The sequence below is a fragment of the Panthera pardus genome, unplaced genomic scaffold (assembly GCF_024362965.1).
Source record: "Panthera pardus isolate Hobbes unplaced genomic scaffold, ASM2436296v1 HiC_scaffold_12, whole genome shotgun sequence".
NCBI lineage: Eukaryota > Metazoa > Chordata > Mammalia > Carnivora > Felidae > Panthera > Panthera pardus.
The window spans coordinates 49,310,898-49,335,338 of record NW_026526677.1 but is presented as its reverse complement, the minus strand read 5'-3'; the positions used below and the strand labels follow the sequence as shown (position 1 = coordinate 49,335,338).

Genomic DNA, 24,441 nt, shown 5'->3' with positions numbered 1-24,441 from the left:
AGAAGACCATATATGACTTCATTTATATGAAATGCCCAGAATAGGCAAATCTATAGATACCAAAAGTAGATTAGTGGTTGGCTAGGACTGAGAGAGAGTTGGAAGGAAATGGGGAGTGACTGTTAATGGGTATGGGCCTTGGGTGGGGAGGAGCACCAGTGATAAATAACTGACTACATTCATGATTGAGCAACTCTGTGAATATACTAAAAAATTACTCAATTATATATATATATATGTTTTTTAAGTTTAAGTAATCTCTACATCCAACATGAAGCTCAAACTCCCGACCCAGAGATGAAGAGCTGCATGCACTTCCAACTGAGCCAGCCAGGGATCCCTCAGTTGTACACTTTAAATAAGTGAATTATGTGGTAGATGAATTATATCTCAATGAAGTTGTTTATATATATGTTAAGGAGAGAGAACATACGCATACAAGTGATAAAACAAAACAAATGGAGCAAAATATTAATCAGTGAATCTGGAAAAAGGATATGTTGAGATCTTTCTACTATTCATGTGAATGTTCAGTGTGAAATTATATGAAAAGAAAAAGCTAAAAAAAATAAGATATCTCTCATGAGAATCACACACAGTATTCTTTCTTAACATAAAACAGAAACCAGGGCACCTGGGTGGCTCAGTCGGTTGAGTGTCTGACTTCAGCTCAGGTCATGATCTCGTGGTCTGTGAGTTCGAGCCCTACATCGGGCTCTGTGCTGACAGCTCAGAGCCTGGAGCCTGCTTCGGATTCTGTGTCTCCCTCTCTCTCTGCCCCTACCCCACTCATGCTCTGTCTCTCTCTCTCTCTCTGTCAAAAATAAATAAACATTAAAAAAAAAAAAAATGAAACAGAAACCTGTACTAGAAAAACTGACATAATGTCTGCTCCTGCCCCTGCCAAACAAATATTTTACTTGTCTTTTTATTTGTCCCCTCTACTCAATGGATTGCTTCAAAGCATCACTCAAGTAGCAGAAAAGAAGAATGAAATGTGGCAAGGGAGAAAAATATTCTTTCTCAGGTCCTCAGTTTCTTCATCTGTAAAATCATAAGGTTATATAATCTCTTGAAGAGTGCTTCCATGTTTGACATGCCATGATTCTTAATGTTCTAAATTCATTGCTCAATATGGTTAAGGAGGAGTATGATCTCACCAGGCCTCTGACCTTCCTAGTCAGTAAACATTTTTTCCTCTCTTCAAACGGTGACATTAAGAGATGATTTCAGTGTATTCTCAGTGTTCTAAATAGGCTCATACAGGATACTGGCCAGTCTCATTTCTATATTCCCAAGCCCTTCTCCTCAATTCTTGGCAGGATACTGGCCAGTCTCATTTCTATATTCCCAAGCCCTTCTCAATTCTTGGCAAAGTCCTTTGCTCAGAGCCTGGGACAACTGGAGTAGTGGATGCAAGAACCAAGAAAACTTACATCTCAACGCTGGGCACAGGTAGTTCAGAGGAACTTAAAAAAGGTAAAAAACAGGTCGCAAGTATTCTGGAATCTTAATTCTCACTCAGAAACAGGGAAAGTAAACTCAGGAATCCTATCTCATGGTAAGCCTTCTCCTGCAGTCAGTGGTGGTGACCATAAGAAGAAAAGGGAGAAACAAAGATGCCCAGGACACCCATCCATCAAAGGATAAGAGTGGGAATGGACTCTACTGCCATCTGCCTCCCCACTTAGGCTGGGCCAACAGTAATGAAAACGTAGATTGAAAGCAATTCTTACAGATTTGCTTATCTATCCGACAAGCTCAAAAAGCCAACAAGCAGATACTATTTCCTAAAGTTGGCTAGACTTAGGATTCATTCATTGATTACCTTCCTCTCTTCACAACCCAAAATACTTCCTCAACTAACCAGAAAGAAAACAATTTTCTTACCTTCCTCAGTTCCCTGCACAACAAGTAACTAAATGACTTGCCTAAATACTTAAATCTGCAAAAAAGGGGAAGAGGTGACAGGGAGAGACTCCTATAAAATCCAATGATTTGAGTTTATATTCAACACAGCAAGCTCTATGGTTATTGTTGCAACCAGAGATTGAATCTAAGCTCTCTGCTTATTGTTGCAACCAGAGAATGAATCTTAATCCTTCTCCACAAAACTAAGGAACACTGAATGTCTTTGATTTGCTTGTTCAGGATTCACTTTTTTAAAAGCATAGAAGCTATGTGAGGTATAGAACTTAATTTGCCTGGAGAGAATATAGACTCCTCATACCTCCCTAAAGAACCTGGGTACAGTTCACAATTTACTATAGTTTCACTTACTATGACATCATCAGTTTGGGAGCTATAAGGCTCGCTAAGGAGAGAAAATACACCCCGGAGAGTCTCAATACTGACCTGCATAGAGCTATTTGTCTTCTGTTTTATTTTATTCAGATTCCCTCTGGGTAGTCCAGATTCCCCTACCAACTCACCAGAAATGAAATGAAGGAAAAAAGAAATCCTTCAATCAGTGCCTATTCGAACAAAGGCCACCTACTGAATAAATGGTCTTGGCATTCCACTACTGCAACCACATTTAAAAAGACAAATACCCTTCCTTCACACATTTTATACAATTGATCGCCTTTTCTTTATTCTCCCAAGCTTTCACAGGGACATAATTTTAGCTTGCTGAAAAAACAGATAATTAACAGATATTCGCTAAAAGAAAAGTAACGTTTTTGAGGGTCTACTTGATGAGATGCTTTTTATTTACTTTACCTGTTTTATACATGAAGATCCCAGCAGTTACCTAAATTGCCGCTAGTCACCAAGATAGCCAATGTATTGCAGAGGGGGAATGATTAACCGCAAAATCCATGCTCTAACAAATCACTTCCCGGCTTCATTCTTATGCTTTATCATTTGCAAACCATTCTCTTTATTTTCTAAAATCAAGTTTCTATATAATTTAATAGACACTGAAAAGCACAGTATAAAAATAACACTTGTTTATTCCACCACTTTAAAGTTTCTTTCACTAGAGACAACTTTGTTATTTTTATTCTTTCTCAACATGTTTGCGTTTTCTAAAGACCCAGCCAGGCAGAGATGCAGCTTAGTGTAAGGAGCACTGAACCAAAAGTCAGCCAATTAAGTAACAGGATGTAGGCTCTACTGTCCTTCCTGGGGCTCATTTTCCTCTCTGAGGTCCCTCCCCACTCCAACATCATGAACTGAATTCCAACAACTACATCATAAAGTCAAAAATTTAATAAATACGAAACAGAGATGAAAAATTAGCATCTTTATTATAAGAATTTAAAGACCTAAAAGAGTGAACTTGAAACACTAAAGCAACCCCAACAAAAGGCCTAGTATTAACGGCATTACTGCTTCATGATATTCTTTTCCATCTGCTATAAATTTGAGAAAATAATATTTGTTTTGACCTTGATAAAAGTCATCAATTTATCACGTTTTTTAAAAGATGATCTATTTTTGTCACTTGAAGTATGCACCTAATTTTTTTTTTTTTTTCATAAGAAACATAGAAATTTTTCTGGTGACAAAAATAAACAAACGGGTGCCTGGGTGGCTCAGTCAGTTGAGCCTCCAACGTTGGCTCAGGTCATGATCTCACTGTTGGTGAGTTCGAGCCCCTCATCAGGCTCTGTGCTCACAGCTCAGAACCTGGAGCCTGCTTCAGATTCTGTGTCTTCCTCTCTCTCTGCCCCTCCCCCGCTCGTGTTCTGTCTCTCTCAAAAATAAATAACATAAAAAAAATTTTTTAATTAAAAAAAATTAAAAAATAAACCAACAACCCTGTCCCATTATCTCTGAAACAAAGTAAAATTAGTCAACAGCATAATCTCAGGAAACTTAAGTGAATACATCATGACAGAGCACTGGAAAGGGGGTATCCCCTCTCAAGTCAGGATGACAACAACAAACCTCCACTCACATGACACCTACAAACTGGACACTCCAGACAAAAACTTTTTCAAAACTGTTGCAATTCAAAGGCTCCAATGACAGTGCAGTGGAATTCATGGGGATTTTACAATTATGACATTCTTCTGCAATTCTTACCAAATCTGATCTGGGCCCCATCTTCGCTCCCCTACCACTTCCTCTTTGAAAGATGACTTGAGAAGCCTAACGACCCAACCCAGACTCTCCCACTAGGTTGCTGCGCTTTTATTCACAAATGACACTGATCTCATAAAAGGCCACCAATTACTTTTCATAAAAAGAGGCACAGCCTCGGGGTAGAGGACCTTCTAGAACTAAGAGAGTTCTTACCCTTCTTCGTGTGGCTCAACTTCACTTCATGGCTCAACTTTACTTCATGTCCTATCAAACAGGGGGCCCATCCCAGGGCTGGTTTTGAGGAACTGGCTTCTTGGGAAGGGGCCAGAAAAACTCACCAAGTTTCTGTTTTGCTCTCCTTGGTTTTTTTAAAAGTCTGGGTAGAACTTACTTGCACTAATCGTGAAATACCTTCTTCTCTCACCTAACGGGTGTTCGAGAACAAGCTTACCTTTATCTTGTACTAAGTCACTCTACCTTCACCAGACAGATCACACAACGCTTCCCTCTCCTCCTCGTCCCCTACTACAGGACAACGCGCAGAGAAGCAGAGGGGCCGTTCGGACACCTCGCGGCTCAAAGCCTCTAACCTCGCTTCCCCACCTCCAGCCCGATGCCCCCTTCCTCCGCGCCAGCCGTGGGTCCTGCGGACCGGCCCTCGCCCAGATCCCGGGACAAAGCGGGGAGGTTTCCTCGAGGGTCCCGGGCCGCAGTGGGCGCAGGGAGGCAGCACGGGGCTCCGCGCGCACTCACCCGACAGCTCGTCCGGCTCCAGCCCGGTCTCGGTGTCCAGCCCGCAGATGACAAAGTAGTCGGCGAAACGACTGGGCGCCGAGCCCCCTCCGCCGCCGCCGCCGCCGCTCATGGCGCCGGGGCCGAGCCGGGCCGGGCCGTGCGGAGTGCGGAGCCCCCGCACCAGGGCGCCCGCCCGTCCGCCCTCAGGCTGCCCCTCCCGCCGCCGCCGCTACCGCGGCTCGGGCCGCCGCCCCCGGCCCTGGCCCGGTCCCCGCGGCCGCCGCGGCTGCCGTGACGGGTCAGGGGGGCACCGGGCCGCCCCGCGCCGCATCCTGGACGCCTTCCTCTCTGCGCCGCCGCCGCTGCCGCCCGCCGAGAGCTCCGCGACCCGAGCGAGCTTGGAGAAGGGCGGAAAGCGCTGAGGAGAGAGCCCCCACCGCGACCCCCTCCCGCCGCGCCTGCGCAGGCGCCGTCGGGGAGGGGGGCGGGAGCCTGGCGGAAAGGATGACGTGATGCTCTTCGGGCCCGGAGGGCGGCAGCTTCCCAGGCGGCAGCCGCAGCGCCGCCGGCCACTGCCGGGTCGCCGGCAACCGCTACCTTCTACAGGCTGCGACTCCTTTTGAGAGGATAAGGAGGTGAGGGATGAGTGGGCGCATCCTGCAGAGCCGAGAGCCTGGCCCACGTTCTGTCCCCCCACCTCTTCCTCCTACTTGGCGGTCCAGACGTCTCCTCCTTAACCGGCCCTGTCACAGGAATGGGGTCGCAAGACTGAGCTCAACACCCCACCTGGTCCCATCTCCAGACTAGACCTAGACCCCAGATAGCGTCTTCTCCCTGCCCCTGCTCCCTGGCTTCCGTGCCCTGCCCTTTCCTCGGGCAGGAGAGCTGAAGATGCCCCCTCTTGGTGGAGATGGATCAGCCAGTCCAGTATTTACCCTTGTTTTACAAATGGGGAAAACTAAGGCTCAGAAAGAAGCAAAGACTTCCCCCCAACTTTATATAGAGTCTAAGAGACAAAACCCGGACTAGAATCCTGGGCTCGCTGCCAGCTCCCAACTCCCTCACCCACCACCTCATCCAGGCCTTTTCCCATGCACCAGGCTGTTCTCATCTCTCTCCTAGGGCCTCCAGAGGCCCCAGCCACTTAGGAGCTCCCTTTCTACTTATGAGAAATCTCAGATCCATCTCTGAGCTGGTCCTCCTGAGAAAAAGTGGGGGATGAGGAGGAGAGAAACTTGCTTCTTGCTCCTTGTCTTGGGACCCTCTGATTTGGTTCCCGTAGAAGGTAGGCAGGAAACTGGAGATCAGAAGCCAGGAAGGTAATATAGTATCTTGGTTACCACCATGGGCTCTAGAAACAGAATGCTCAGATTTGAATCCTGACTTTGTCATTTACTATGTGACCTTGGGCACTCTCCAGGTGCCAGCCATCATGTTTTTGTGAAGATTACATAAGATAAATGTGCAAACAGGTAAAATGGTCATAATAGTGCCTGGAACATGAAAAGCACTCCATAATTATTATAAATTATTATTATTCCAGCAAAAGGTTTGATCTGGCAGGCTGCTACTAAGAACTCTGGAAGGCAGCTGGTTTCCCCAAGGACTAACCCTGGGCTCTCTCCTGGGTTCTCTCCTGGGTACTTCTCTCAAGCATTGGTTGCCTTGGGGAGGGTGGCCTGGAGGTCACAACCAACATCACTGGGAACCATAGCACCTGCCCCTCCCTGTATGTAACCTGGCTGAACTGAGGGGACAAAAAGTGGGGAGGAGAAAGTAGCTTCACAAAGTTTATTCAGGATGATATGAATAATCCTCCCCCATCCTGTATGTTGGAGACACAGACAGTAGAGGGGGATTAGGGAGCTAAATAATTACAAGGCATCTGGGCATCTCCCCAGGTTGGGAGATGGTCAGGGAAGGTTTCCAGAAGGAGGTATAATGTGACCTGAGTTCCAGAGGATCAAAAGGAACTTCTCAGGTAAAAAGGGAGAGAAAGAAGATGTTTCAGGAAGCATGGGCAACAACAGGGAGTGACAGATTAAAATGGTACATTCAGGCAACAGCAAGTAATTCATTTTAATGGGAAATGGAGAATTAAAGGGGGATGAAACCAGGGAAAGAGAAGAGGGACAGAGCAGGAAAGTCTTCAAATGCCAGGCTAGAGAATTTACTCTGTGAAGTGTGTGTGAGGAATGGTAACTTAGAGGAATTTAAGCTGAAGAATGACAAGATCTGACTGACATCTTAAAATGATTACTGAGGGCGATATGGAAAAAGACTTGAAAAAAAGCTTAAATGTCCTCAGTTTAAAAGTCCAGAGACTTTTGGGGCTCCTGGATGGTTCAGTTGGTTAGGAGTTGGTGAGTTGGTCAGTTTGAGCCCCGCGTCAAGCTCTGTGCTGACAGTTCAGAGCCTGGAGCCTGCTTCGGATTCTGTGTCTCCCTCTCTCTCTGCCCCTTCCCAGCTTGCGTGCTCTCTCTAGTCCAGAGACTTTTTATCCAATGCATCCAAGACAATCAGGTGCTGGGAGATCTCTCACACCAAGTCAACTCATAAAACACAAATTCGAAACAAAACCCCAACTGTATTAATTTGCCTTGGGAAATGTAACTGCTCAGAGGCCCAGAATACTCAATTGTAAAGTGATCTCCTTCCCAATAGGAAATATGTTTGGCAGAGTGATTGCTTCTATTGAGAGTCAGAGAGAAAACAAAGCTGGATGTTCTTTAGATTTAGTGTTTAAATCCCCACTCCTGCTTTTACTAGCTGTGTGAACTGAGGCACATCAATTAACCTCTCTGGAGTAAGAATAATCATTCTTAACCTTTTTCACAAGATTGATTTGAAGATTATTAAATTAATTTTTAAAAATCAATGAAAAAAGGAATTTCAGATATCTGGGACATAATACATTCTTAATAAGTAGCATTCCAGGGCACCCATTTCATAATGAAGGACATTAGAGAGAGCAAGTGAACATGTAAGGGAAGGTAATTCCAGGAAAGGGCAGGAGGCAGAAGTGTGCCTGGAGTGTTCAAGGAGCTATAAGAAGCCTAAGGTGGCTGGGAAGGGTTGGGGTGGGAAGAGCGGTAGAAGATGGTAAAAGTTGTGGAGTTACCTTGTAGCTCAAAAAATCATGTTTCCCCTTAACACAGTGTGTGGCATTGTCCCTAGGAAACAACTGTCTGCTCATGGCAACATTTCCCAGTCCCACTTGCATCTAGATGTGGCCATGTGACTAGTTCTTACCAATGGAATATGTGCAGGAATTTATGTGTGTCACTGCTGGGTCAGTGTATTTAAGAAGTAAATGAGGCTTCAGTCTCTCTTGTAGGCTTTTCACCAGCTAGAAGAATTCTGAGGTTCTAAGGAAAGGTGAAACAGAAGACAGAAGGAGCCTAGATCTCTGAATCAAGCATGTAGAGGAAAGGCTCCAGAACAAAAATCAACTTGAGATGTATTAAGAAGTTATAAATGTCATGAACAAAAGTTTAAATCTTCTAAAGATAATATTAACAAATACATTTCTAACCTCTGGGTAGGGACTTTGTAAACAAGTTACAGAAAGCACTATCCATAATATAAAAGATTGAGGGGCACCTGGGTGGCTCAGTCAGTTGAGTATCTGACTCCTGATTTCTACTCAGGTCATGATCCCAGGGTTGTGGGATCGAGCCCCTTGTTGGGCTCTGCACTGAGCATGGAGACTGCTTGTGATTCTCCCTCTCCCTCTGCCCCTCTCCCCCACTCACGTTCTCTCCAAATAAATAAACTTTATATATATCTCCAAGGCACTGTTTTAAGCACTTTATGTATATTAACTCTGCCTAGAACTTGTCCCTGAACTCAAGATTTGTATATCTAACTGACTTCTAAACATCTCAGTTTGGAGGTCTAAAAGGCATTTCATATTCCAAATTGTATTTCTGATTTGTCTCCATGATGCTGCCCCTTCCACACTCTTTCCCCATATAAGCAAATGGAAACCCCATTCTTTCAGCTCATGCAAAAACCTTACACTCATTCTTGATTTCTCTCTCTCTCTCTCTCTCTCTCTCTCTCCACACACACATTAGAAAGTTCTCTTAGTTACAGAAAATAATGATTAAAGCATAGCACAATGCTTTCTAACTTATAATCCCTTTAAAATTGTCTGGCTCAGAAAATTATAAAAGGAAACTGAAAAAAGAACAAGCTACTGAAAGTGTGAAACATTCTGGTTATATGAAATCCAAAAAATTACTAAGCATATTTCAAAAATACTTTGGAACTTTATAAGTTACCTCTACTTTTAATGACTGTTGCTAGATAATGATATCAATAGTGGAAAAACTGGGAAATAAAAACAAATTCACATTGAATAAAACACAATGATATATACAATGAATGTAATAAATCCCTCATTTTAATATAAAAAATATACCATTTTTATTAATAAATCAGTTCTTTTTGCTTGATATATATCTATTTAATAATTTATTTTTTTAGGTAAGTTCTGTGCCCAATATGGGGCTTGAACTCATGACCCCAAAATCAGAGTCACATGCTCTACTGACTGAACTAGCCAGGCACACCTCAACAAGTATTTTAAACTAGTTTGAAGGGTGGGAATGCAAGCTGGTGCAGCCACTCTGGAGAACAGTATGGAGGTTCCTCAAAAAACTAAAAACAGAACTACCCTACGACCCAGCAATTGCACTACTAGGCATTTATCCAAGGGATACAGGTGTGCTGTTTCGAAGGGACACATGTACCCGCATGTTTATAGCAGCACTATCAACAATAGCCAAAGTATGGAAAGATAGATGGATATTGGTTAAAGAAGATGTGATATATATATATATGTGTGTGTGTATATATATATATATGTGTGTGTGTATATATATATATATATATACACACACACATATATATATATATACACACACACATATATATATATATACACACACATATATATATATATATACACACACATATATATATATACACACATATATATATATATATATACACACACATATATATACACACACATATATATATATACACACACATATATATACACACACATATATATACACACACATATATATATATATACATATATACTACTCGGCAATCAAAAAGAAGGAAATCTTGCCATTTGCAACTACGTGGATGGAACTGGAGGGTATTATGCTAAGTGAAATTAGTCAGAGAAAGACAAAAATCATATGATTTCACTCATATGAGGACTTTAAGAGACAAAACAGATGAACATAGGGAAGGGAAATAAAAATAATATAAAAACAGGGAGGGGGACAAAACAGAAGAGACTCATAAATATGGAGAACAAACTGAGGGTTACTGGAGGGGTTGTGGGAGGGGGGACGGGCTAAATGGGTAAGGAGAATTAAGGAATCTACTCCTGAAATCATTGTTTCACTATATGCTAACTAATTTGGATGTAATTAAAAAATAAAAAAATACTTTAAAAAATTTTCTAAAAGTAAAAAATTTTTAAAAAGAATTCCTGCAAAAAAAAAAAAAACAGTTTGAAGGGACACCAAATTATTTGCCTTTTTATTACTCCCTTGAATGTTGGCTCTGCCCTGAAGGAATGTAGGAACAGCAGGGCTGTACCTTGTGAGCCTGTAGCCTGAAAAAGCAATAGCAAAGTAAAGGGGAAGGAGGATATGATCACAACAGATCAGCCCAACAGCAGAGCCAAACCCTGCTTTGAAAGATGGAATGAGGTCATTGGTGTATCTTGGATCATATATATGATGGATCATATTTAGATAGATAGAGAGATAAGTAAATATATATATCATAGTATGTAGCAACAAAAACAAAACCAATGTGTAACAATCCAAATATCCAGCTATAGGGGACAAGTCAAAGAAACTACAGTTTGTGCAAAAAATTGAAGTATTTTCTAAAACAAAAAAATAAAAAGAAGGAAAGATAAAAAAAGGAGACACATTGTGTACTGATGTGGAAAAATATTCAAGATACACTGTTAATGTAAAAAGCAAGTGCAAAACAGTGTGTATAATAGCTAAAATGTGAAAGCAACCCAAATGTCCATCCATGAATGAATGGCTAGCTGAAATGTAGTATATATACACAATGGAATATTTTTCAGCCTTAAAAAGAAGGAAAAGAAGACACATGCTACAACATGGATGAACTTTGAGGACATTACACTAGATGAAATAAGCCTGTCACAAAAAGACAAATACTATATGATTCCACTTACTTGAGTTACCTAGACTAGTCAAAATCCTAGGGACTTGAAAGTAGAATGGTGGTTGCCAGGGGAGAGAAGAATGAGTGAGAAGTCATTATTGAATGGGTATAGAGTTCCCATTTTGCAAGATGAAAAGAGTTTTAGAGATGGACGGTGGTGATGGTTACACATTATAAATGTACTTAATACCACTGAACTGTACACTTAAACATTATTAATATGGTAAATTTTATGTTACGTACATTTATTTTGCCACAAATTTTTAAATTGAGAAAAATCCCACATTTGGAAAAATAATGGAATTTCAAGGTAACTCATCTTTATTTAGTTAGTTGTTCTGAACTTACTTCCTGGACACTAGTTTTTAAAAATGAAAAAGTAAGTGTGCCTGGGTGGCTCAGTCATTTGAGCATCTGACTTCAGCTCAGGTCATGATCTCGCAGCTCATGGGTTTGAGCCCTGTGTCGGGCTCTGTGCTGACAGCTCGGAGCCTGGGGCCTGCTTCAGATTCTGTGTCTCCCCTCTCTCTCTGACCCTTACACACTCGCGTTTATTTTTGAGAGAGAAAGAGAGACAGAGTATGAGCAGGGTAAGGGCAGGGAGAGTGGGAGACATAGAATCCAAAGCAGGCTCCAGGCCCTAAGCTGTCAGCACAGAGCCCAATGGGGGGGCTCAAACCCCCGAACCACCAAGATCATGACCTGAGCCGAAGTTGGATGCTTAACCGACTGAGCCACCCAGGCGCCCCATCAGAGAATTTTTTTTTAAATGTAGAGAAAATAAACTCATGTATTGAAAGACAGCTTTTTATTTCTTTTTGACAGTTGAGAAATACATATTTATTCTGATACTTCTGACCAGTTGTGCAACTAATCTAGGACAAATTACCAAATAAATTTTACATTATTTCTTCAGGACTGGAGTTTTTCAATGGCTTCAGATTTGGGATCTTCAAATGTGAAGTTAGGGAACGTATTCATGTCTGCTTTACCATACATTTGGTTAAGTTTTGAAAAACTCCCTCTCCGGCTCTTGCTGGTACTCTGGGCCAATATCAACACGTCCTCCAGATGCCTGTGCTTAGTTCTGTATTCTCTAATCCTATCGATGAAAAGTTTCTGTACAGGATCAAGTTCCTTAGTAAATGCTGCTGCTATAATACCAATGTTCCTCCTCAAATGGACTGAGACTGTGAACCTAATGACCGAGGAAAACCTAAAGAGCCTCTGCTATGGACAGGAAACTTCTCGGAGGAGGTCTGCGACCAGAAGGCTCTAGGTGAGACAGACGAAAGACAGCTCTTACTAGAACTGAAAATTCTGTCAATAATTGAAAATTACCTTACAGACACTTATGCTAAGATAGCACTTCTTAGTTGATGTGAAAGGGATCAGTTTCCTGATTTATAAATTTTACCACTAGGATTTTTGGTGCAATAAATATTGATATTATAATATATTCCTATAATAATATGGGTCTCTGAAATCAGACTCTCCACGTTCAAATCTCAACTTTACCATTTATAAAATCTGTAATTTTAGGTAAATTTTTAACCCCTCTATGCCTCGATTGCCTCATCTGTAAAATAGAGATATTACTGGCTTACATGTTTGCTGCATTAATTAAATGAGATGAAACATGTAAGAAAAAGAAGGGTGTATAATATGTTAGTGTCTGTGTAAAAAAGAGAAAATAAAAGAACTATGTACTTTCTTTCTTGTATACACATAATACTATTTTTGGAAAAATAAGACATTATTAAAGTTGGTTACTCCTAGGGAAGGAAACTGAATGGCTGGGATAAGAAATAGAAGGGAAACGTTTCATCTTATATTGTTTTGTACTTTTTGAGTTTTAAACCATTTTAATGTATCATCTCTTCAAAAATAAATAATATTAAAACTTTTTAAATGCCATCCCCTTTCTCCGGTCTCTCCTACTCACACAAGATTAATGTGCCATCCATGTAACTCTGGTCATGCTAAATTGCTAGTAGGATACTAACTCTTTCTAGTGTGACCGTTAAGGCTCTCTTTGATCCAGGCTCAACCCACCCATCCTATTATTCTTCCAAGAATCTCCCTTCACACCATCTATATCTCTAGTCAAGCCTTACTGTTCACTATTTTCCAAGCGGCCACCCTCCTTGGGACCAAAGTGTCCATTACCCATCCCCCCTCAGAATTTGGAAAGTCCAAAGTGAACCACATGTTTATAGCTCCTGCCCTGCACCTCCTTTCCCACCTCATTTTCTCTGATTTGTGTCAGCAAACATGTATAAAACCTTCTCCCTGACCCTCCCTGATAACACCCCTAGCAGTTCAGGCTTTAGAACAGGGCCCTGCTGCTCCAACTCAGACTTGTAATTCCAAAAGGAAAAGCTATGTGGGTCCAAAAATCACTGGGTCAATGGTCTTTGTCCACAAAAAACTCAGGGAACAGGGGCATCCCCACCTTCTCCTTCTAAGCTAGGCCTGTCCTGGGCCCAAAGGGAAAAGCAAGTTGTGGGACACTGTGCCAGGCAAATATGAGGACCCTCTGCTGGCCTGACATACTAGATAGGCAAGAAGGTTGGGACAACCTCCCTAACCTTTTCATCTATACATTCTTGCTTTGGTTCTATGTAGAACCTCTGAAAAGGAGGTAGGGCCAATGTTGGATTCTAAGCTAATACCAGATTAATTGTCCTCCTTCACTTATTGACCCCATTCAGGGCTGAGCTCATGCCCTGCCTCTTCTAAGGGTCTTCCACTGAGAACTCCCAGAGCCCTCCCCATCTCACCAAACAGGGCCTTGATACCAGCTACTCAGTTTCCTTCCCCCAAAGCAATCAATGTTCACAATGCTTTGTTTATCCTTCCAGAAATAGTCTATGGCCTATACTAGCAGGGGCACTTCCTCTAGCAAGACCGGAATTAACTTGACTCCACCCAAGTAGAACCTGCCCATTCCCCAGCTCACAGCTGAGGAGTATTCAAGAAAGATCAGCAGATGAACCCACAGGTGCTCAAAATGCTCTCCAATGCTCAGAGAAGAGTTCACCATGTGCAAAATTCACCATGTGCACCATCCTATTGATGATCCAGAGAAATGTAAGCTTTACAATATGGGCTTTCTTAAGACTAGAGACACAAATTCAGCTAGATATAGACTGATACCCTCACAGCCATCTCTGGCAGCCAGCTGCTTCTGCACAGTGATCCACGTCTACAAAAGAAGTCACACAGGCTTTACTTTCCCATGCCCTATTGTCCCACCAGCCCCCAATATCTCATTCATAATGAGCATCAGGCTCGTTCTGTCTCTCAATGACACAAACTCCCTGAATTGGTTGAAAATTAGAAATCACCCTTTAGCTACCATAACCTATAGCAAGAGAGAAGCCCCAAGGAAGAGTCAGAATCAAGCAGCATCTGATGTCTTCTGGCATGGGGAAGTATGAAGTTGAGCAACAGGAAGAGCAAATTGCAGATAATGTCCACACATGTTGCAACTTTCCCAGAAGTCGTTCATCAGCACATGCATGTGCATGTCTATGTACATGTCTGAGTTTATATGTCAGTGAACATTTGTGCATAGGGTTGATCATGTATATGTATGTATTTATGTATATTAGAGATATTTTTGTGTATGTGCACATGTAAATAACTGTGTGTTGTGTGTACCTGAGGAGGTTAAGGCAGGGCAGAGTGGCAAAAACAGGTAAGTATAGGGTACCTTTGCCTCTTGACAAACCCAGGAGTGACTCACTGGTGGTCTACTCCTCCCCTCAATCCTCCTAGGTTGAGGACTCTTTTGAGAGTCTGGGTACATGGCCTTATACGTGCTGTTGCCAGCCCTCTCCCTTGGACTGTGAACACAGTGGCCTCGCTATTCCCATCAACTTGAGGGCTAAGAACTTCCTGGGAAAGGCCAGATGGTCTAGTGAGGGAAGTGAAAGGCCCTTGGACAAGATCCCAAAAGGAAGATATATTTAACTGTGGCTGAACTCTCAAAAATTTCTTTGGGGGTGATGGAATTGTAATACAACTTGATTGTGATGGAGGTTACATAATTGTTTCTATTTGTCATATCTCATGAAAACATACACTAAAAAGGGTTAATTTAACTATATGTAAATGATACCTTAATAAAAAATGGGAAAACACATATAGAATTGATAATTGAATATTTTAGAACTTTTTTCCCAGCTGACTGTAAACAAAAACATACAGTTATACTATCAGTTTTCCAAGTTATATCAATCTGCTTTTAGTGTGACAGAAAAATGATACCAGAATTACTATAGAGAAAACTAATGGTATTTAATTATTGATATGATTAAATTTACAGTAATAATATTGACAGAATTAAAACAGCACATCAAGGGGCGTCTGGGTGGCTCAGTCAGTTAAGCATCCAACTTGGGCTCAGGTCACGATCTCATAGTTCGGTTCATGAGTTTGACCCTGTGTCAGGCTCTGCGCTGCCAGTGTGGAACCTGATTGGGATTCTCTCTCTTGTCCTCTCTCTGTGCCCCGCCCCAAATAAACTTAAAAAAAAAATTAACTGTAATCACAAAAGGAACTGTATTTCCAAAGTTCAGAACAATATGTCCTAGACCGTATTTGGAGAACACTTTGTCTTTACCCATGCATAAGGAGATGCTCCACTTTTAAGAGTACAGTTTAATGTATTCTGTGGACAAAGAAGAGATATCATTGGTTCACTAGTAAGTATGGAGCTTACAAAAGAATTCTTAGCCACTGTTATTAAATGCAATGCAGTCACAATATCCAGTAATCTTTTGGCAAATGTTAATGAAATGGTTTGGGTTCTTTCTGAGTCTGAATAAAGGTTCATGAAATTTCAGGACGAAGAAGAAGAGAAGGAGGAGGAAGAAAGAAGCAGATGCCCACTCTTCCACTCTTGGGGATTGAAAAGGTGCCAGGCTCAGGAGCCACTTGATTCTGATGCCCAAGTCAGAATCCTAACTCTGCAGTTTACTCAGATGTTGTGACCTCAGGCAGACCCATTGCTCCCTCAAGTCTTTGGCTTACCCACATCTCTGAAGAAGGGCCTATGCATGAGCAGGGTTTCCAACAACTGCATCTTTGGGAGTCCTTTTATTGCTTTCCCACCCCAAGGGCCCTATAATTAGAAAGATCTCTGAACAAATTGCATTTATAGTCAGTTTTCCTATTTTTTATAAACAAAGGTACATTTATCTGATGTTAAGATTTTTTCATTAGCACAAGATATGTGGATCACAAAGAGTTAATGTAATTCCAGCCAAAAGCCAAAAAAAAAAAAGGAAATTTTTTTACATTTTATTTTCGCCTGTATAGTCTTGCTCTAGATAAAAAATACTATTTCCATCCACTAGGCTTTGTCAGATGTTGGAACTGGACAAAAGCCCCCACCGTGACAATCTTCATGGGCTGCCAAGGGGCGGGACAATGTAAAAAGAGGAACAACTGGTCTTGATTCTCAACCGAATGCTTCTGAGGCTGGAATTCAGAGGTATGCCTGGGCCACCTGTAGGTCTGCCACCTCAACCCCTGCCCGCTGCCCACTGAAGTTGCCAAGCTCAGGTCGTGAGTTGTCAGCGTGTATGCCTCTGGTGCCCAGGGACCCTGAAGGTAACAGGCAGGGCTGCCACTCACATTTTTACAGATCGAGCATTGCCCAAGAGACACCATTCATTGTAGTCACCATTAATTTATAAAGTTATGACAGTTTTCCAACAGATGGCAGTAAAGTATCTTAAGAAAGGGCACCTTTTTCTAGTTCACTCAAAATCAGTAAGGTCTAACAGAGGGACTGCTTTTTTTCTACATTGCCCAAAGAGGTGCCAGTAAACAGCAGGACACAGTAAGCATAACCGGGCTTCACAAAAGTAGAAAGTGGTTCACAGTCAACATCCATTCCTACCTCCTTTTGTTATGCCTAGGGCCAGCTTCATGGGTATTTCACCTATGCACAGGGCTCTGTATTCAGAAGGCCCATGAACTTGGTTTAATGCTTTGCTGTTGCTGTTTTAAAATTCTTAATAACTTTATCTCTGAACATGTATTTTGTAAGTGAAGTCTGATGGGACAAAGTGGCATGCACATGAGCAGATGCTATATGGGCAATGTGCACACCTGCTCTTCCTTGCTGCTTCATTCCCATACAGCATTTGCAATATTCCATGAGCAGACAATTCCAGTGTGCCTGTGATACCTGAGGGCTCAGCAAAACTAGCATGTTATGGGGTGCCTGGGTGGCTCAGTCGGTTAAGCTCTGACTTTGGCTCAGGTCATGATCTCGCGGTTCGTGGGTTTGAGCCCCACTTTGGGCTCTGTGCTGACAGCTCGGATCCTGGAGCTTGCTTCGGATTCTGTGTCTCCTTCTCTTTCTGTCCCTCCCCTGCTCATGCTCTGTCTCTGTCTCTGTCCCTCTCAAAAAGAAATAAACATTAAAGAACCCCCAAAAACTAGCATGTTATATCCACAACTGCATAAGCAGGGGTGCTGACTGTCCTGACAGGACATGCTTTCCATTTAAACCAGAACTTGCTTCTTTAAAAAAAATTTTTAACTGTATTTATTTATTTTGAAAGAGAGACAGAGAGAGGGAGCAGGGGAGGGGCAGAGAGAGAGAGAGAGAGAGAATCCCAAGCAGGCTCTGCACTGTCAACATAGAGCCTAATGCAGGACTCGAACTCATGAACTGTGAGATCGTGACCTGAGTAGAAACCAAGAGTCAGATGTTTAACCAACTGAGCCACCCAGTTTCTAACACAGAAAGAAGGCAATGGCATTCTAAGACACGAACGACAGAGGAATGCTATCACATTTTTATGTATGTGTCTTCCTTGCAACAATCACTTGCTAAAAATGATAACATAGAAGGAAAGGGAAAAATAGGGCAACCCATAGTTCCTTCTCCTTTGAATCCTTCTTTACTCATCACTAAGTTGAAAGTAGAAGCTGTTGGTAGAATGTGCTCACATCAGAAATGAAATAAAAACAGTTGAGTTACCTTCTGCAGCATTTCTACTATTCATGCTAGAATTAAATACATATGCATGTATGAGCTTTAAAGTAGAACCGTATAATTTCAGAGATTCCACATGCAGTTAAATACTCTTAATATTTGCATTTAAGGCTGGCATGGCACAAAATAAAAATAAATGTAAATTTCAAGCTAACAAATTACAATTTTAATCTTTCTTTACTTAGAACAGCATTAAATAGAAAATAAAAACACTAGGGGCACCTGGGTGGCTCAGTCAGTTAAGCGGCTGGCTCTTGATCTCAGCTTGGGTCTTGATCTCAGGGTTATGAGTTCAGGTCCCGCATTGGGCTCCGTGCATGGCATAAAGACTACTTAAAAAAAAAAAAAAAAGTAAGAAAGAAAAGACAAACACCATATCCAAGTCAAGAGGAGACCCTGGAAGAAAAGAAAAATCTTTATATTTTACTACCTTTAATGGTAACTTTTTTTTTCCTGCTTTTTAAATAAAGGGCTCTGCATTTTCATTTTTGCACTGAGCCCTGCAAATTATGTAGGTGGCCCTGATTATTTCTATATTGCAGAGGCTGGAAAGCTACAAACTCTAAAAACTAGAATTCTGCATGCAAAATAGTTTTCACAAATTAGATGCCCTTGCAAGAAATTTGAATGGAAAAGAAAAACAAAGGCTATTTTCCTGCTGCTTTTGGCAGTGTTCCACTGGCAGGAAGGATTGTAGAGATGCCAATGGTCCATCTCCAGCTTTGTGGATGATGTGACAAAATTTCGGCGACAAAAGTAGCAGCCTCTTTCTTCCAGGATCTAAGAAGCAGCAATGGTTGATACAGTAGCTTAGATCCTGTCCTCCTAAATTCTGAATCATAGCTATTTGGTGAATTCCTGAACACAATTACTGCCAGTTCTGGAGTTTTCTAGGAATCATTCTTTGATCTTCAGTCTAACACCTGCTCCTCCAAACGTTTCAATAATTTCATAAAACCTACAATTCCCTTCATTAGGTTCTCTTTTCCGTTTAAAATTTCTAGAATTTGCTCAAAATCAACTTGCTTGAAATCAACTCCCAAACATCACACGTTCTACTGGAATACACCCCTACCATACCACCATTAATAATGATGAAACTAAGCTAAAACATCTGGTCAATTAAAAAAAATACAATGCACAACTTGTAAGTATGCATTTATTCATTAAACCCTTTCTTCAAACAAACAAACCTGGAGTAGTTTGATGACACTGATCCCTTGCTGTGATGGTCCCAACTCCCAGACTTCATGTTCAGAGCTTTTTCAACAGCACTTCTCTTTTTTCAAAGTATGAGTTGAAAAGTCCATTCTGCTCAAGATCTTCTTATGAAGCCTCAGATCTGGGCTTTGACCGTAAATAGAAAAGCTCCAGGCCCAGCTTCCACTCCCTGAAGCTGCACAATGCTGGCCCCACATCTTGTCCCTCCAACTACACTTTGTCCACACTCATACTACTTGCTCTCCCGCCTCCTGAGGGTTTGTAGTTCCTTTACCCCTTCATTTCTTCAAGCAATACCAGTTGGTTGAGACCTCATCAACCTTCCCTCCCACCAGCAAAGGTCCTGTGCCCAAGGATCTCCCATGTTAAGAGAAGCAGAAGAGTAAATAAATCTAATGAGGAGGATGAGCTTTTCGAAGAGATCCTCGCCCAGCCCAGTCTGGAACAAGACTGCAGAGATTAGTCAGGTGATGGCCAGCTTCTTGCTGAGTTTCATCTCCTCATCCAGGAGCTGGCTCTGCAGGAAGTCACAGTGGTGGGGGTCTGTACAGGCAGAACCAAGGACATGTGGAACCAAAAGGGCTCACAACAGGTTACCTATAAACTCTTGGTCAGAAACCCCAGTGTAGGAGGTAGTCTCCTTAGTTTATGATTGCCCAGTCCTTGATGGAGGAGCAGGGAGAGAGAAGTGATATTTACCAATTCTTCACCCCAACAGGGCTTTTGCACCATCCTGTTATTCTGGTGACATGGCAAGTCTGAGCTATCATTTAATGCAGGAAGGGAAAAACAGAACTTTAAAACTCCATTGTCTCATTGCCCTCTAGTCTTCCACCATGGCTATAGCTGCTAATATTAGTGAACACGCACATGCACACAGACACAGAGCTAACTAAAGCTTTCATTCTCCCCCCAGGGCTTTCTCATGGTTTGTTGTTCACTTCTCAGAATTGTGCTTCTCTCTTGCTTCCATCGTTTCTCTAGGGTTGATTTTGGAGAGGAAGCCAGCAGGCTATTCTAGTTCACCATTTTGATAGGTAACTTGAGTTTTGAAGAGATTGTGCTGGCTGCTGTGTAAAAACTGGAGTTTAGGAAGCAAGCTTGGGACAAGACAGACAAATTAGGAGGTTATTGAGGTACTTCCGAACAAAGGTAATGATGGACTTGGACTAACTAGGATGCTAGCAGTAAAAATGGAAGAAGTTAGATTCAAGAGTTTTGGAGGTACAATTAATAAGTCTTGCTGATGAACTAACTGTATTTGGATGAAGAGAGAATAAAGAATGGCTACTATTTGGCATAAAAAACTGGATGTGTGCATGGAGCCATTTTAGGATAAAGACTGACAGAGAGGCAAAACTGGGGGACTTTTACTTTTAGAGTTCTGTATTGCATATTCTTATTGCATAAACAGCAAAACCTCCAAATTGGGTGAGTTCCCAGGCAGGGTCTTCTGCCTGCCACTCTCCTCACCCTCAGAACCAGGTCTCTCTTTTGTCTCTGTCCCTTGCCAAGAAAGCATATCATAGATGGACTTCCTGATGGTTTTAGGGTTTCATTTCAGAGTCTCTGTCACTGTTAGGGGAAAGGACATGGCATGGTATGTATGACCTCCACATTTTCTACTCATAAGTTTCAGTCACTGCAGCTCTTTTCAAATTTCCCATTTGCTGCTTTTTAGTTACCTTGAATCCATTTTTCCTCCCTGTCTGCATTCCAACTTCTTTTTGCATTAGTCTGGTGAACTATAATCAGGTGCCCTGGCTGAATGGTGGGCATGTGACTCCTGGAATGTGAATGCAGAGCAACTGACAACATGGTTAAGACAGTAATTTATTCATTCCATCAGCAGTATCCTTTCATCCTGCTATGAGGTTATTCCAGTGTTTCTGGGTTCCAGCCTCCAGAGATGCTGATAAAAATCCTTTTGCTCAAGCCAGAGTCAAGTTTTGTTGCTTGCAATCAATGAAACCTAATAATAATCAGTTTATAAACTACCAGGACATGAATGCAACCTGCCCCCCAAATGTCCAGCTTCACCACAACAGTAACAAATGGGTTAGTGTTGATCCCAACCCCTGCTCTCCCACCCCCAAGCAGCCCTTTGTTTTCTCAGAACCTTCCCTGTGTATTCTAAGGCCTCCTAGGCTTCTGTTTTGTTCATAACCATGCCTTTCCACACATTCATAGCCAAAGTAAATTGATGTCCAGGGTAGCATTCAGGCAGCATTTTGACCAAACAGGAATGTGGTTATTTCCACTGCCCAGAACCTTACCCCGTGGGCCTCTGAACTCAATTCCAGCTCAAGTCTGAACTGAGGCCTCCCTTCCCAACAAGACTGGTTAGAATTACTATCTGATGACCAGTCTCTCATCCTGCTTTCTCCTCCACCCAGATTACAGCCCTAAGAAAGATGATTTGACTGCTTCTCAGGTTTTTGGTGGTCTTAGTTCCTACACTTAACCCCTCACTCCTGTAAGGTTTGAGTCCAGTTAGGATTGATGTTCTACGATGCATCCCCATAGCACCCTTATCACATGACTTGATGTAAAATCTCCCAAGCCTTACATAGATTCTTCTTCCCTTCTACTTTTGTGTAGCCAGAAGCTGTATGTATAAATTCTAATGATTATCCACGTTACCAAATACATTATATGAGAAGTCATGTATACCAGTACAGTGACATGAGCATTTATACCTTTAAGACCACATATAATTCTTGATGATAAATTCTAATGTTTTGTATCAATCACTACTCCTTCATCACTTCCAAAGCCTCTACTTATATAACATTTTGGCATGTTCTAGCCAGAAGTTCCAAGTTTCCTCTGCAATATGTATTGCTACTTCACGTCTCTAGTTAACAGTAGCTTAGAACCTTGAATTAGGGCTCTCCAGACAAACAGAACCAAGAGGAGATACATAGATATAGATACAGATATAGATATATAGATATGTAAAGAGATTTGTTAGAAGATATTGGTTAGTGTGATTATGGAGGCTGAGAGGGCCCACCATCTGCTGTCTGCAAGCTGGAGACCCAGGAAGGCCTGTGGCATAGTTGGAAGGCTTGAGAGTCAACGATGGCAGTTTCTAGTCCAGGTCTGAAGGCCTGAGATACAGGAATGGCAGGGGCAGATGATCAATGTCTCAACAGTCAGACAGAGTGAATTCAACCATTTTGTTCTATTCTGGCCCTCAATGACTTGGGGAAGGCTATCTGCTTTACTCTGACCAATTCAAGTGCTAATCTCTTCTGAAAACACCCTTACAGACACACCTAAAAAGGTTTAACCAGCTATTTGGGTATCCCTTGGCCAGACAAGTTGACACATAAAATTAACTATCACAAACCTTGACTGGTATTCTAACAATTTAAAAGCAAGGCCAATTGCTGACCTAGTCACCAGGAAATCCTGTCTCAAAGGTCAAAGTAAAGTAGGTGTTTTGAACCCACACTCATGTCTGCCTTGGGCCTGTTAGTTTTCCAGGAAAGAACCTGTTTTCTCAAAGAAGTATCAGTTAATGCTGGACAAAATATCATCTTCCAGACTATAATTGCATGATGAAGATTCTTAGAGACTCACTCTAGAAAGTTGAGACAATGCTAAAATATGACTAGTTTGCCATCTAAAATGTACAAACTTGAACAGTATATTCCCTCCCTCCCTTGACTTCCATGTTATTATGTTGATCTGAGTAGTTTTTTTTTTTAATTAAAAAAAAAATTTTTTTTTAACGTTTTTATTTATTTTTGAGACAGAGAGAGACAGAGCATGAACAAGGGTCAGAGAGAGGGAGACACAGAATCTGAAACAGGCTCCAGGCTCTGAGCTGTCAGCACAGAGCGACGCGGGGCTCGAACTCACGGACCACGAGATCGTGACCTGAGCCAAAGTCGGACGCTTAACCGACTGAGCCACCCAGGCGCCCCAGATCTGAGTAGTTTTTAAAACTCCCCTCAGATTTTGAGGTGGTGCTCCAGAACTCTCATGGTTAATATACTGAGTCAATTCTACTCCCCAGCCCTCTTTACCTAGCAGTTCAGTCATCATGACAAGAGTACCCATTTGGCACAGCTCCAGATGCTGGATGATACTGAACCTTGGATTTAGGAATTCAGGGAGTCTCCCCACCTTCTACTCTCAAAATACAGTCCCTGCTAATACATAGTGGTCATCGTAAGACTTGATATTATGGTTTCTGCTTTTCATACCAAATATTTCCAGGACAAGAAAACTTTTCTATTAGAAGAGTCCTTTTAGCCCCCTATACAATTTCCATCTTACCCTACTTTGTATTACTAGCAAAGTAAGCAAATGGAAATAGCCCTTTTGTTTTCTGAAATATTTCATTACAAATAAAATGGTTAATTTGTCTAAATGAGATAATGTACGTGAAAGCACACTATAAGCTATAAAACAAGCTATAGAAGGCAAGATATGCTTAAATATTTTTATTTAGAAGGGCTTATTGGGGTGCCACCGATTAGGTTAAGCATCCAACTCTTGATTCGGGCACAGGTCATGAACCCAGGGTCAATGGGGATAGAGGCCGCATCGGTCTCTGCACTGACAGAGCCTGCTTGGGATTCTCTCTCCCCTTCGCTTTCTGTCCCTCCCCCATTCATGCGTGCGGTCTCTCTCTCAAAACAAATGAACATTTAAAAAAGGGGCTTATTAATATTTTTCATTAATTTCAGAATTCTATCATGTCTGAGCTGTAAGGAACCTGGACCTTAGAACTCACTTGTTCCAGATGAGAAAAATGAGGTCTAGAGTTTAAACAATCCCTCCTAATGTCACCCAGCCTAGCAAGTTTTTCCCAGGTAAGGAAGAAAATATGTAAAATATTTTTGTACTAAGATCCACTTTCTAAACATCTAAACTACAAGCAGTGAATGATCATTTAAACATGAGGAAAGCTTCAGTGCTTTTGATTTATTCTAACCATTTTCAAAAGAACAAAGAATTTTTATAAAGAAATCATTATATAAACTAGAAACTTAGATGTTTACCTGGATTTACTTACCTCTACAATTTTAATTTATTTATTTTGAGAAAGAGAGAGCGAGCAGCATAAGTGGGGGAAGGGCAAGATAGAGGGAGAAAGAATTCCAAGCAGGCTCCACTCTGTCAGCACACGGATGTATGTTTAATCAACTGAGCCATCCAGGCGCCCCACCTCTACAATT

The 24,441-nt window shown here is 41.7% G+C and overlaps 1 protein-coding gene and 1 pseudogene across 5 annotated transcripts in view; both read right to left on the bottom strand.

Moving 5' to 3' along the window:
* DENND5A (DENN domain containing 5A) overlaps positions 1-4,910 on the bottom strand; it is a 118,691-nt gene extending 113,781 nt beyond the window's left edge. For all 5 annotated transcript variants that reach the window (XM_019456253.2, XM_019456254.2, XM_019456256.2 and 2 more), the window contains exon 1: positions 4,786-4,910. In XM_019456253.2, the coding sequence (XP_019311798.1) occupies positions 4,786-4,897 (112 nt within the window). In that variant the 5' untranslated portion in view covers positions 4,898-4,910. The remainder of the gene's footprint in view (positions 1-4,785) is intronic.
* A 6,892-nt stretch (positions 4,911-11,802) lies between these two features.
* On the bottom strand, positions 11,803-14,175 carry LOC109271040 (ATP synthase-coupling factor 6, mitochondrial-like; annotated as a pseudogene).
* Positions 14,176-24,441: the final 10,266 nt, after the last annotated feature.